Source organism: Dasypus novemcinctus, chromosome 14 (genome assembly GCF_030445035.2).
Source record: "Dasypus novemcinctus isolate mDasNov1 chromosome 14, mDasNov1.1.hap2, whole genome shotgun sequence".
In the NCBI taxonomy this organism is placed as follows: domain Eukaryota; kingdom Metazoa; phylum Chordata; class Mammalia; order Cingulata; family Dasypodidae; genus Dasypus; species Dasypus novemcinctus.
This window is the reverse complement of record NC_080686.1, coordinates 83,992,485-84,007,524: the sequence shown is the minus strand read 5'-3', so window position 1 is coordinate 84,007,524 and position 15,040 is coordinate 83,992,485. Positions and strand designations below refer to the sequence as shown.

Below are 15,040 nucleotides of genomic sequence, written 5' to 3'. Positions count from 1 at the left end.
TTGTCAGTACTGTTTCCAGTTATTGCTTCAAACACCACAGATCCCAAACAAAACTCATCATCTTCTCCAAAATTTCTACTCGGTTAATTATCACCCAAAACTCAAAATTCTGGGGTTACCCCATGATGTGCAGGCAAAAAATCTTTCCAGAAAAGTAAAATGCCCTGATTTGAAGTGTTTACTGATTTCTATGGTATAAATATCTCTGCCATGACTGATTTCAAGCTACAAATGTGCTATCACTGATGATGGAGTTGGGAAAGGAAATGCACCATCAGTTCTCCATAATAGGTACAAGTCAGCTCCAGTCTACCACTGGCTCTACCTTTTCTCCTCTTTGCTCTTGCCCCTCCCATGACTATTCAGTCTGTCTGTATTTCTGTGAGTCTATATCCATTCTGTCATCTTTCTCTACCTGGATCTATCTATATCTAGCTATATCTATTTATTTACCAATCTATGAAGGTATATATTTTTTGCATTGCAATTCCTTTCATATTCATTCCTTCTATTCCGTCACCAACGTGCTACCCTGACCATCCCATGCCATGGCATTCTCCATCTCCTCCTAACTGACTTTCCTAACTAAAGACCTTCCTTCCAGTTCACCCTCCACACACCAGAGAGCGCCAGCATACAATTTGAAAGCTCAGTGACTATTGATTGAAGGCTGCTCTTCCTCTGTTCAGAATCACTCTGCTCAGTGGTTCTCAGATGTCCCTGTGACAAAGCTAAAACTCCTGGAATTCAAAGACTTCTGTAACTTAGCCCCAGCCTACTCCTCAATATTATAATTTCTCATTCCCACAGACGCAGTCTATTCAGCATATGAAAATATCTGAAATTTGAAAAAAAAAGGTTAACATAAATTGTATAAGTCAAGTATTCTAGTAGGAATGTTCTAGGACAGTATTTAGTTTGAGTAGTAATTTGACACTAAATATTTATCAGATATATTTAACTATAAGTTAACGCATGGATTTCTCTTCTCTCTGTATAGATGGTAAGATTCCTAAGATTGAGGACTATACTTATGTTACTTTATATTTCCAAAACCACCTCACCAGTTTCTTGCATAAAAGTGACTCAAACATTCAACTAGGTCCAATATTAAATGAAAAAGTTTATTTAAAATCTAAGTCTGCTGTGTAGTTTTTTTGACCTTGAGATTGCTTTTGTTACTATAATGAACAGAAACTGACTTACACCTTTAGTGTACTATAATTTTGCAGAATTGCAATTGCGATCAATAACCAACTAAGCACAATTGTATTTAAAAATTACCCCCCCCCCCCCGACAAATAATGGTATAATTCCGGTGATGGGTATATGGGTGTTCATGCTAAAACTTTTTCCATTTTGTTGTGTGTTTGAAAATTTTTGTACTGAAATTTGGGAGGGGAAATATTTAAGACATGGAACCTGGAAGTCATATAAACTCACAATTTCATTATCAAATGAGACCATTAAATGCAATGATTTCAGGGTTCCCACATAAGGCTAACATGCTCTAATCTCATGGTTTGATCATTATTTGGAACTAGGGGACACTGGGGAAAGAGCTTGATGAAAAATACCAAGGCTGGGCTGTAAGGGAAGGATCCCAAACCCTACACAGAGAGCAGATCCTTGCCATTTGTGACATCTACCATCATGTGGACTCCATAAAGTTGGGTCTCTGTTCAGCTTGTGGATAGCTTCACCACTCTTACATTCAGTACATACATGATATCTGAATGAATGAACGATTGAATTTCAATTCAAGTCTGGATGACAAGTCAATTCATTGTTACTGTCTTGATTGCAAATAAGAAAAAAGAAAAATATTTAAAACATCCTTAGGCAGTGGGCTTCTAGATCATTAGAAACATAACTGATTCCCTTTAAAATATATCCAAAGTTTTTGCAAAAGTATGATTTATAAAGCACTCCCCTGTCTCCCTGCTTCTTGGCAGTAAACATGCTGGCCACACCCTATTCCCTCACTCCCTCAGCTCTACAAATGGCCAAGTCCCTAAAGAAGCAATAACGGCTATAGGTATGACCACCTGGAGACAAGCGTTATTTATGGTACCACTATACAAATCCTTCATGGAAACAGCTCTTCAAGCATAAGCTGCAAAATGAAAATGAATGTAAACATTCTACATTTTTAATATATTGAGAAACTGTAAATACTAGTACTTAATACTTGCACTGCTTTTTATCATGTCCCAAGCTCTGTTCTCAGTGCTTCTAGCATTTTAATTCATTTATTCCTTAAAATAGCTCTATAAGATACTGTTTCCATTTTACAGATGTACTGAGAGGTTACATAACTTGCCCAAGATAACACAATAACTGAGTAACAAAGCTGGGACCTGAACCCAAATAGTCGGGCTCTAGAATCAGGGTACTTTTTCCCTATACTCTACTGTTCCCCTCGGAGAGAACACTGGTTAACAAATCTGCTATCTGTATCTTCTATTCCAGGGAAGATAATATTTTTCCTAATTAAAATAAAACAAAGCAAGCCAACATACATTCTCAAAATCTAACTCTAGTAATTTGAAATTAGGTTTTCGACTTGAGTCATTTTTTTTTTTAATCCGTTTTATCGTGAATATTCTTATTTCTGGGTAAATACACTTTTTTCATGATTCCACTGCTGTTATTTGTTAAACTGGCTCAATCAAAAATGTTTGAAATTTAGAAAAAGAAATTATAGAGCAAACCAGATTGATAACCTAAATGGACAGCACTAGCTGTTGGCACCTTCTGGTATATAGAGATGGATGTGTTTAATGGGTCTGAAATTCTTCAAACTCAGTCTTGTGATGCTTGTTATGAAGTAGCTCAAGGACAAGGCAAGTGAAAGATCTATTTAGTGAAATATCTGAACAGAAAGACATTATTTTTTATTTCAGCTTCTCTGACATCTTTCCTTTGATTTCTGAAAAGTAAAACAAAAACAAAATAAAAATTCCCGAGCAAGTTAAGGCCCATAACTCCACCAAGGTATGCTTTCAGGGAAAACACATAGTCTTTGTCGATATGGGCAGAAAAAAGGGGCACATTTTCCTTTACCTTCAGGGATCCTTGAAATGTAAAGAAAAGAAAACACAGTAGCTGCATTCATGGATTCACAGAATTTTAGTGCTGAAGGGGAGAGGAATGATATCATGGCCCAAATTCCACATATTAAAATGCCTATAAAACAAATCAAATATTCTAGCCTGGCTCCAGAGGTCCTCCATAATCTGTCCCCAATCTATAGGAATAATCTTCAAATACTCCTCTGAACATCAGCCTAACTAGAATGCAAATATTGTCATTCTTTCCTTATTCCCACAAATATTAAGTACCTTCTATGTGTCAGATACTGAACTGGAGTCGAGGAATATAAATATAAGAATGATAAAATTTCTCCTCCCAAGGAGCTTTCATTTTAGTACAGAGATGGACGGCAACAGTTGAAATGAAGTACCTAACCCAGCCTGCAGAGTGAGGGTGTGCCATCTTAAAGAATAGCCAGGAGATCACCAGCTGAGAGCCAGAGGGGAAAGCAGCCCAGGCAGATGGGACAGCATCCGAAAGGCAAAAAAGTTTGAACCAGTGGGCATATATTCCAGGAACTTTAAATAAACTTGAATGACTTGACTCCAAATGAAGGGATGGCGGGTGATCAAGTTGGAGAAGAAAACTAGTGCTATGTCGCGAAGGGACAAGTATGCTGCGCTGGATTATTTGGGACATTGAAAAGGAGCCATGAGGAAATTTAAGCCAGAGGATGTCACATCAGAGTTGTACTAGAAAGATCTTCCGGCAGTTGGGCAATGGGTCAGACCAGGGCTAGAGTAGAAGCAAGCAGTCAATTACAGCTTCTTGTGATAGTCTCAGTGAGACATGAGGAGGGCGTGAAATAAAATTGTGGCCATGGCGATGGAACAAGAGAAAGAGTCCTATTTTTTTTGTACAACCCCCACTTTAATGCCATTTTCCTCTTTTTTGTAGGTGGGAATTCCATCCATTTTCCAAGATGCAACTGAAATGCTGCTTCCTTGAGATCTTCCTCATTCAGCTCCACGAAGGCTGGCTCTCTCTTTCTCTCCTTGAAACCTTCATGGCAACTTCTTTTGCATTCCCTTAAAGCACTTCTCACTTTCTTCCTTTTATTATACCTACTTATATAAAAGTACCATTCCCTGTAGATTTCCCTTGAATGTGGGGAAACATCTTGAACTCCTTTGCACCCCACATAACATCCCCTACATAATCTTGTGCATATTGCAGCTACTGAGTAAATATTTTTAAATAGGAATACGATGTCTGGAGAGGAAAGGTGAATTGCTTAAGTGAAGTCTGAGCCATGTCAGGACCAGACCTAGAACCCAGGTATCTTGATTTCTAATGCAGGACTCTTGAATGACATCACATTGGACCTATCCACCTATACTGACCTCAAGCCAAACACTTTGCCTCAGAAATAAGCAGTCCCTTCCTTCCTGTGCTCTGTCACCATCTGCTCCGCTGAGGACAGGTACTACATTTACATCAATGCTTCAAACTCAGGAAGAAACTATGACCACAGCAGCAGCACTGAACACCGGCCCTGCAAAGTCGGTGGCTCAAGGCAGAGTGCACGAGTGCAAGTGTTTCTGGCACCCACCATAGGAAACATGTTGCTCTTTTCAGTGGGGCAGTCTGTCTCTCTTGTTTTCTTTCTCTCCTGCTTTGCCTAGACAGACATCCATGGGAAATCAATCAAGGCCCTAACACCACGACAGTGAGCCTGCTCTACTAATCACACCAGTCTGGCAGCCAGCAGGCAGCTCGTGGCCCCAAGCACAGGGAGAAATCTGGGCTCGACAGACTTGTGGAGAGGAAGCGGCAAGGCCTGCTGCAGCAGCCCAGCCACAGCGTGTGGACCATGCGGGTTCTGCCCTTGATAAAAGAGCCCATGGCACGGTGGCCTTCATGTACTTACTTGACCTTCCTGCCCCTGTTAAAAGGGCCCTTTCAGCTGATTCTAACCATCAAAAACAATATTTTTAAAATGTGTTTTATTTGGGGGGGAAATGCATTGGTTCTTGAATGCCCTGTATTTAGAGTCTAATCCAGAGCTGCAAAAAGGCCAGGTTAAGAGTGAGGAGGGGAGAGTGGATGCGGCTCAAGCGTTGAGGGCCACATGGGAGGCCTGGGTTTGGTTCCCTGTGCCTTGCCTCCTAAAGAAAACAAAACCAGACAACAAGCAAAAAAAAAAAAAAAAAGAATGGGGAGGGAGGTTATACATAATATATTCACTCAACCCCTCCTACATCCATCTTTCCCTCTCACGGCACCCAGCGCCTACTCTTCTTTCCTTGGGGCTTTCCCATTCCATCCCTCTTGGATTAGAATCAACCCACAGCCTGTTCTTTCCCAGCTTGATTGAAGGAGACATTAGAAAGAGTGCAAAGAACAAAAATATCACCTCACACACAAATGCCTTTGTTTAGTATCTAACCTAATTAAAAGGATTTTTCGTTTTGTTTTGTTTTATCTCAGGATGCCTCAAAGCCTTTAATGTCCTAATATCGCCCATAACTTTCTGGGAAACAGATTAGGTATGCACCGTCTCTGACACATCTTTTACTTCTTTGCTCTCTGAGCTGTGCTGAGTATATTCTGGAAATCTTGCTCCCAGGAGCACATTTTGGGAAAACAGCCTGAAACCTCATGGCAGAGAGAGTGTGTTTCCTTTCCCTTTGCTAGGGAGGAATAGCTTGGAATTCAATGAACAGAATGTACAACGAAAGGATAGCAAAGACAGTATTGCATGTGTGTCCATGCATATGCACATGTGAGTGTATGTATAGTGTATGTGTGTGTGCATGTGTGTGCGAGTGATTGCATGTGCTCACACATGTAGGGGTCAGTGTAACATGTATGAAAGTAAAGCCATCAAATTTTCAATCACTTGATTTGAAAGGAGAAGATCTAAGTGTTTTGGACAATGACAGTGTAGTTGGATTCAGCACACACAGCCTTTTGGATGTGTGAATTAGGAAGTGTTCATTAAAATACAGGTGCATTTCTTTACATTCGTACCTTGCACATGTTTGCAGAACTGCACATGTGCTCTGTGTGACTCACAGTCTGGGAAGAGGATTCTGAGGATTAAAAATTTTATTGAAATGGGACAAGGCTGTTTGGGTAGCCAAAAAAAAGATAGGTCTCTTTCTGCAGGAGAACCAGTGGATTCTATTATGTCCTTTTCACAGCAGTTGGCAGAAACATGGCTCCCTAAAGCAATCATACCCTAGTCCCCAGAACATGTGAATAAGTTACCCTGGACAACAAACGTGATTTAATTAAGGATCTTTAGATAAAGAGATTATCTAGGATTATCCTGGTGGCCCGGATCTAATCACATGGCCCCTTAAAAGCAGAGAACATTCTTAGCTGTGTCAGAAAGAGATGTGACTATAGAGGAAAGGCAGAGAGATGCATTGGTATTTGATTTTGAAGGCAGAGAAAGGGGCCACAAAGCAAGGAATGCAGGTGCCTCTAGAAGCTGGAAAAGGCAAGAAATTGCTTCTCTCCTAGACCCTCCAGAAAAGAACTACCAACGTCTTGATTTTTAACCCAATGAGACTTGGGTCAGACTTCTTGTAGTACTAGAAAAACCCAGTATAGCTTAAATATTGAGGCATTGTCCTGAACCTTTGTAACCAAGGGTTAAAAATTATGTAGATGCCTTTACATTATAAAAAATTGCAAAAGGTTAATATATGAAATCACTGAAACTGGCTGGATTTCCCCCAGATCTGCAATAATGATGCTCATTCGAAACAGGTCTCATCCCTGATTATGGTTATGCAAAACTTAGCCTCTCCCTTGTGCATACTTACTATTGTGATGGTAATTCTAGACTGAACTTATCTTTGTTTATGGCTGTTTCAGAACTAGGCTCACCCTTGTGTATACTTGCCATTGTGATGGCAACCACTCCACCCTCCTGTTTAAAATCCATGTGGGAAATGGTGTGACTGACCTCTACTCTCTACTTTCCTATCCCAGAACCTTGATCTCTGATAATGATTGTACCCACCCCATCATGTTCATCAATGTTTATTAATGAAGGAATCTGTGTCCAGTTCCATCCCAATTATTCATTGGCATCCCGATGGTATAAAATACTAGAATTTCTGCAGTTTGGAGAGGTTGATTTGAGATGGTACCTCTCCAGTCTCCTGCTGGCAAATAAATCCTCTTTTCCTCCCTAGCCTAGTTTGGTGTGTCTGTGTATTCTACTGCACTCCTGCAGCCAAGGAACCCAGCCAAGGACCACCCCCACCCCTCTTCCTTCTGACCTACAGAACTGGAATATAATAAAATTGTGCTGTTTTAAGTTACCAAGATTGTGGTGACTTGTTAGCAGCAATAGAAATCTAATTCATTAAGCCTCTTCCCCCCTTATCATTGTTCCCTGAATTCTTAGCCTGTTTGTATTAGCAGATACATTTACACATTTCAGTTACTTTATGGATGCAGCCTTAGTATATCACAGATGATACCAGAATTCTGACTATTATCTACACCCAGAAGGAACAACTTGCAAGTCACAGACGATGTCAAGCGTGGCTTTAGAGGCCATTTAATTCAATTACCTCATTTTACACATGAGGAAACAGGCCAAGATGAGCTCATTTATTACCCCGCTCCCACTAATCACGGATAAACACCAACCTGAGATTAGATGCACAAAAATGGAGGTAATTAGTTCCATTCATTGTGCCTTCATTTATACCAACATTTGCTAGGTCCCTTCCTATATGCATTTTAATGGGAGGTTCTGCCTTTCTAGTAGAACTCAGAAAATAAAAATCTATTCCCACTTTCATTAAAGCTTGTCTTTCTCAAGCCCTCAATTGTTTACACTTGGGAGCCAGACTTGGTTAGCACATAGCCATTGTACCCAATCCCTGTAAGAACCACTGAGTTAATTTAGCCAAGTACAAAATAACAAACAATGGACATGTATATAAGCAGAAGCATGACCAAGTATGCCCTGTTGGGAACATTTGTCTTTGGTCACAACAAATGCTTGCTCTGGTTTAATCTTGATTCTAGGAGCTTCTCTTACTTCCTCTACGGATTCTCACAGAGTGCAATACTGAATAAATGTTTCTACTGACAGGGAGGCTGGTACATTTAAACACAAAAATAAAGGTGATGACACCTCCTGATAGGCTGCCGCCGCATACTCACAGGTGGTCCCAGGGCGCCCTGAGGCCCCGAGCTTCCAGTGATCCCTGGGACTCCAGGGGCTCCGGGAATGCCCTAATAGAGAGGCAGGAGAAATGCAGCACAGGTCAGGACCCACACATTCTCACCATCGGCAGTAACAAATACCACTTCCCCATCACCAAGACTTCATGCATTGCTCATTCCTGTTCTCAGCCCCCAAGATAATAGGGAAAGAGTGTTTTGTTTGTTGGTTTGTTTTTAAAGGCTCCACAGCATTGGTCAGGTGTGGTTCTTTTGAATTCAGGTTTCAAATATCTAATAAAAAACTATATTGGTAGAGGTGATCTTACTGCAAAGGGGCTCAAAGGCAGAATAAGGAAGCCATAGAGTACGTCATTTTTAAAGGACGTGTTGAGGGTTGTTTCATTAAGGTGAAAGTCTGGCAAAAGAAACTCTCCTAGACGAAAGCAGAGCACATTCCAGTAATTTCTGAAAATACTTACAATTGGTCCCGGTGGTCCAGGAGGACCCGAGGATCCATCCTTCCCAGGAAATCCCTGAGGAAAAGAAACAGTGTGTCAATCACACAGTTGCTCTGTATGGCCGGCAGCACAGGTTCACCTAATTCCCTTTAATATCTGGGAGTGGGGAGGGCAAGTCCTGTTGCTTGCTCTGGACTACCAAGAAATCACTACTTTCAAGCTTTTTAAGGAATTGTTCTTGGCAAGACCTTTGTGTCCCTTGGCTCCATTAAATTGTTCACTGAAAGAATTTTAGGTGTTAGAAATGCCACTTACAAATTTAAACAGGAGCTCATTTCCAGGAAGTGTTTTTACTAACTAAGCATAACAAATGAGGGGGGGGATCAAGTCTTGGTTATTAATGACAGACAAAAAGATGAATTAGCGTTTTCCCTTCCCAAGGGAGTCTTGGGAGGGAATTCCTATGCCAGGGATCTTACTACAAGCCAGGCGTTCTGCAATATCGAAGCCTCTGCAACTCTTCAGGATGAGCCTGGAGAAGAGCGCAGGGAATTTCCTGCCGTAATGAGGCAGCAGGTTTGTTGAGCACGTGTCACTACGAGCTTACAAATGGGTTCCTGCCCCTTCCCATTCTGTCTTGGAGGAGTTCAAGGCAGAAAACAAAAGATGTTCTTTATAAATATATCATCTTAAATTACTGAATACGCATGTGTGTGCTATTTTTATGTGAGTGTTAAAAGAAGTCTAACAGCTGGAATGACTTCCTCCTAAATGATTAGAATTCTCAACTGTGGAAGCTGCTTTTTTCAAAGCAGCTAAAAGCCTGACAGAGGATCTTCCATCTAAATTTTATAATTTTAATAAAATTTTGTTTAAATCACTCACCACCTCCTACTACATGGAGAACTGGACCTTCCACTTTGGGATCTGTCTCCCAACGAATCAATCCATTCCCAACCTAAGCCAACCTCTCCTAGCTTCTCTGCAGCCTCTTCCAAGGCCCTTTCTATCACTTGTGCCACTTTTCTGGTAGACAGTCATTTCCTCCTACTTGGCTCATAAAAAGCCATCTTCTCAGGGATTTCCATCCATATTTACATTATTCTGTCTCATCTCCAGGCATCAGATTAAAGAGACAGCTAAGATGAAGCAGGACAAAAGAGAATGAATAGTGTGTGAGGTGGGAGAGAGGATATGAAGAGACCTGTGGGATGAGTATATAGGGAGAGCACACGGTCAATAAGACCCCTCCACCCTGCCCTCAAGGCCAGAATGCTTGCACGAGATGAAATCAGATGAAGCAGGGGGTGCTCGAGCTCACCAGTGTTCACGGTTGTCCTCCTCTACTTGGGCACATTTCTTGCATCCTTGCAATTACACTGGAGCCACATGCCTGGGTTCTGGCCAATGGAAAATAGCCACTTCCAGTCATGGCTCATAAAAATTTCCCATGGGTGATTCTCCACTCTCTTTCCCCCTCTGTGGCAACTCTAGAGGCCACATGCTGAAGGTGATAGGGTCACAAGATAGAAGGACCCGGAGTCTCCAGGTGGCCACGTGGAGGAGAGACGAGTACTCTCCACTCCTTCTCCTACCCTTGCTCACAGCATAGGATTGTGAACAAGCTATAAACTTTAATTCTGTTAAACAACTGAGATTTCAGGGTTGTTTGTTATAGTATTTATCCTGTCCTAATATACAAAGCTAATTTTTTTCTTTTACTACCATTTATATTCTTTCATTTTGGTTATTTAGTCAAAAATATTAAGTCTGAGAAAGCTGCAGTGATAGGTTCTGGTACAGATTAAGTTACACACATACATACATCCTTCTATGGATCTGCAAACTAAACAAAAATCCATACTGATCTAGACTGAACATTTTTTTACATGGAGTTTAAATATAGCATGTCTAGGACAAAGGGCATAAAAAATCAGAATATGTGAGAGACGATCCAGAACTCATGCAGGCCAAGTTCCTCAGATTCTAAGTAGGAAAACTTGGGACCAAGAGAGGTTAGGAGACCTTCTTATTTTTAAAAAAGTAATGCATTCTTTTTAGTCTACTTTTATTTTCTGGAAGAAGTTCTCACAAGGAAAAAAAAAAGGAGGGCTTTGGGCATAAAGTAAATAATTTAAGAAGACATTTTGAAAAAGACATCTTTTGCTTCCTGCCTTCAAACTCTCTCAGCACTGAATGGAAAGCAAACCTCCTCCATGTGTAAGCCCACCCGTGACACACACCAACACACCTGCCTGGCAACCAAAACCACAGCCTTGCTGCAGGAAGTCCTCCTGAGATTTCTCCAACCTTTGTGCAGAGGAAAAATAAATTCAAATTCAACCAGGGGTGGGGAGTAGGTGTAGCTCAATGGTTGAGCACCTGTTTCCCATGTACAAGTTCCCAGGTTCAATCCCCAGTACCTCCTAAAGAAAAAAAAAAGAAGCAACCGGGGGTACACATATTCACAGAGGGAGGCAAGCCATGGTATATTTTCTTAAAAGAAACTGTAGAAAACTACATTGTTCTAAGACAGTTCATAAATACATTTATGACAGGGAGGCAGATTTGGCTCAACTGATAGGGCATCTGCCTACCACATGGGAGGTACAGGGTTCAAATCCAGGGCCTCCTGACCCATGTGGCCCATGTGCAGTGCTGATGTGCACAAGGAGTGCTCCACCATGCAGGGGTGTCCCCTGCGTAGGGGAACCCCATGCAGAAGGAGTATGCCCTGTAAGGAGAGCCGCCCCCTGCGAAAAAAGTACAGCCTGCCCAGGAATGGCACCGCACACACAAAGAGCTGACACAGCAAGATGACACAACAAAAGGAGACACAGATTCCCAGTGCTGCTGATAAGAATACAAGCAAACACAGAAGAACACACAGTGAATAGATACAGAAAGCAGACAACTGGGGGGGGGGAGGGGAAGGGAAGGGGGGAGGGAAGGAAAGAAATAAATTTAAAAAATAAAAATTAAATTAAATACATTTAAGACATAAATACATTTCCAGTCCTTTCTCAATCACATAGAAAGGAGTTTTAAAAACCAATGACCTGTCAATGCCCCTGGCTCTGATGGCACTACTAGGATAACCTTGCGAATAGTTTTCAATTTACCTGATTTATAGACACCACATGTATATCAAGTGGAAGGGAAGACCATTAAATGTTGTTCTTGCATATGAGCTTAATTTGGCCGAGCAGCTTCAGTGTAATCAAGTCAGAGGAAGAGACTAGATAAGAAGGTGTCTGTATGCTTTATGTTCTCCTGCCTAAAGATCATCCTTGGAAGTCCAAGGTGACATTTCCAAGGGTCATTCTCTGAAGAAGGGAGAAATGGCAAGGTGTTAGCAGTCACTATCCACAGCAGCTGGGGGATGGGCACACCTGCCAGGTAAAGGGGATTTGGTCTGATCCCCAATCGCATCCACCACAGTGCATTTCACCCTGGCACCTTCTTTCATGTACTGTCATGAGCAACTGAGCATTTTTAGATACAACAGCTCAAGAAAAAAGGCTTTCTTTTGGCTACTGTGAAGTAACTTCTTCCATAATCCCAAATTAAAATTTACTTGTTATAAATTGCTATAACTGAAAGGATGTTAGGCTTAGCAATTTAGAAACACAATCAAAGCAATTTTTCCACAATTTCTTCTTAACCTAAGAAAATAAAAAATAGTCCATTTTTCATCTAGGACAATGGTTTTGTTTTTAAATTTTGGAAACATGCTAGTAAATTCCTATTTGAAAGTTTTTTATTGGTAAGTCTCAAATTTGTCACTTCATTGAAAAACATCTGCAAGACTGCTATGTGCTAGGCCTTCTGCTGGGCTTTGGTTAGACAACGATGAACTAGACAGTCTCTTTCCAGGAGTTTACAGGTTGTTGTTTTATTTTTTTTTAGATTCAGGGCTGGAGATTGAACCCAGGATCTCGTGTGTGGGAAGCCGGCACTCAACCACTGAGCCACATCAGCTCCCCTGAGTTGGTTTTTTCATTTGTTTGCTTGTTGTTTTTTGTTTGTTTTTAGAAGGCACTGGAAACCCAACCAGGGACCTCCCATGTCGGACGCAGGCGCTCAACCGCTTGAGCCACATCCGCTCCCCAAGAGCTTACAGTTTTGAGCAATGGTGAAACGATGAACAGAGAAAAACAATATGGTATAATGATGTACTAGAGAGATCCACGGGCACATACAGGAAGAGGGCCTAACCCAGACGTGGGGATTCAGGGCAGGTTTCACAGAAGAGGCAGAGTTTCAGTGGATGACCCGGATGGCTCTGCCCACTGCGTTACCCCCCCATTCACATATCCAGGTTACAGCCCACCCCGAGCATGTCAGCCAACTTTGGGGTGGGGCTCAGACCCCCCTTTTTCACCTCTCATCTCAGGATGAGCAGTGATGACAGCAGCTTTCTATATAAAAGTGATAAACTTGGTGAAAAGAAAAATTTTGGAAAGTGCCTCTAGTTAGGGCAAAATAATTCCCGAATTTTTGCATGATGACTTAACATAAACCAAAGCTCAATGAAAGTTCTCCAACTGTCAACAGCTGAAAATGTGTTTGTTTCCCAAAGCATTTCTATATCTATAAATTTTGCATTTCATATCAGGCAACCAGGCTTAGAAGATATATGTTTATGGGTTAAGTGCCCTCATAAAAAATAGAAATCCTTAATTAAGCAATTTAGAACAAATATTGGGAAAAAGGTTAAATGATAAGCATAATAGGAGAATTCATTTAAGCCTACAAATATATCTTTAAAAGTCTATTAAATCAGCCACCCACAAAGAGGGATCTTTTATAAAATGAGTAGCTCTAGGCAATTTCCTTTTTGAGATTTCCATCTAAAAATATTAACATGCAATCATATTTATAGCTAATGTGGGTGTTTGACAGCCCACATTAAAAATAGTTTTTGCTATTAAAAAACTTGAAAGGACTTTGATCATTTGTTTTTGAAAACTTTTGACTATGAGCAACTTAAGTTATGGTTAAATTTATCAGCAAAAGAAAATCTAACCCAAAATTTGCTTTCAAAATTACTAATACTCAAATGGATACTAAATTTAACTATTACTGAAATTGGAAAACTGTAGTTTTATAGACATTTAATTACACATTTATTAATTTCCATTTTGCAATTTTCTTTTTCATACTTTAAAGTAAATACATATGTTTTTTCAGGTCTCAAATCGTGTCTGTAGGCTCCTGAAAAGTTTGTAGTTTCTAGTGCCTGTGGTGTCTAATGGATGAAACCAATCCGCCCACAGTGTTATAATTGAAACTAAAACCAGAAGCTAGAATATTTACGTACGTATAGTTATCATAAGTGGCACCCACTGCCGGTGACTCAAATATAATTTTCATCATCTGCGCCTTCTTTGAGGCCTACCTTGGTGTACCAGGGATACTGACCATAAGATTCTAGAACAGAGCCTATTGTTGATGTCCTTCTACTAATGTTACACCCTCGGGTAAAATGGGATCTGTAAGCCGCTGGCATCTGATGAGTCTGACCAAACTCAAGCAATGAGGGTTAAAAAATGCTTGAAGAATCCCCTGATGCACAATTTAAAAGCCTGTGGCATGGCTCTGGACTGCTGTGAGCAGCAGCCAACAGACGAGTGTGGCAATCGGCCATAAGAAATAAGGCTGCTACTTGGAGCAAAGAAATAAGACCTACCAGCAGATTAAGAGGCCAAGCGGCAAAAAGCCACAGACTCTGCAAACACTGGCTCTGGCCAGAGATCCAAGATGAATCGTTATGTGTGATACTGTGTGGTAAAGAGGGATGGGTCTTGCTGGGGAGTTTTCAATGACACACATAAAATATGTGCATGTATGTGTGTGCACTCGTGTATACACATGCACATACATTTGTGGGTGTATATATAAAACACACATATACATACAGATTAATATGTATAGATTTATATAGATAAAGGTATAATATATCATATTCAATGTCTATTTATATAAATATACATGTGTGTGAATTTTTAGTAACTGGCAGTATTGATTGCAGGAAATTGAAACCAAAACCATCAGCAATATTCTACCTAAATAAATTATTTTTACATGAAATAGCCCTAACACAATACACTACCCAGTGATTGCAAAACCTGGCTGATTATCAAAATCATTAAACTTTTTAAGACTATACATTTATACATCATTTCTAAGACCTTTTGTATCTTAGTTTCTAAGGTTAAGGTCCAGGGATCTATGTATTAAATAATAAAACAAAACATAAAACAATAACCTGATCTCTTAAGTTATAGAATGGCCGGCTTACAAATGGAAAGATGTCTGGCCTGGCCCTGAAGGACAGAATTAGA

General features: G+C 40.5%; 1 protein-coding gene across 3 annotated transcripts in view; it reads right to left on the bottom strand.

Annotated features, from left to right (window-relative positions):
• COL14A1 (collagen type XIV alpha 1 chain) overlaps positions 1 to 15,040 on the bottom strand; it is a 202,674-nt gene that overhangs the window by 21,925 nt on the left and 165,709 nt on the right. For all 3 annotated transcript variants that reach the window (XM_004480742.5, XM_004480745.5, XM_004480744.5), the window contains exons 41-42: positions 8,715 to 8,768; positions 8,233 to 8,304 (exon numbers count right to left, since the gene is read on the bottom strand). In XM_004480742.5, coding sequence (XP_004480799.1) covers positions 8,233 to 8,304; positions 8,715 to 8,768 — 126 coding nt within the window. The remainder of the gene's footprint in view (positions 1 to 8,232; positions 8,305 to 8,714; positions 8,769 to 15,040) is intronic.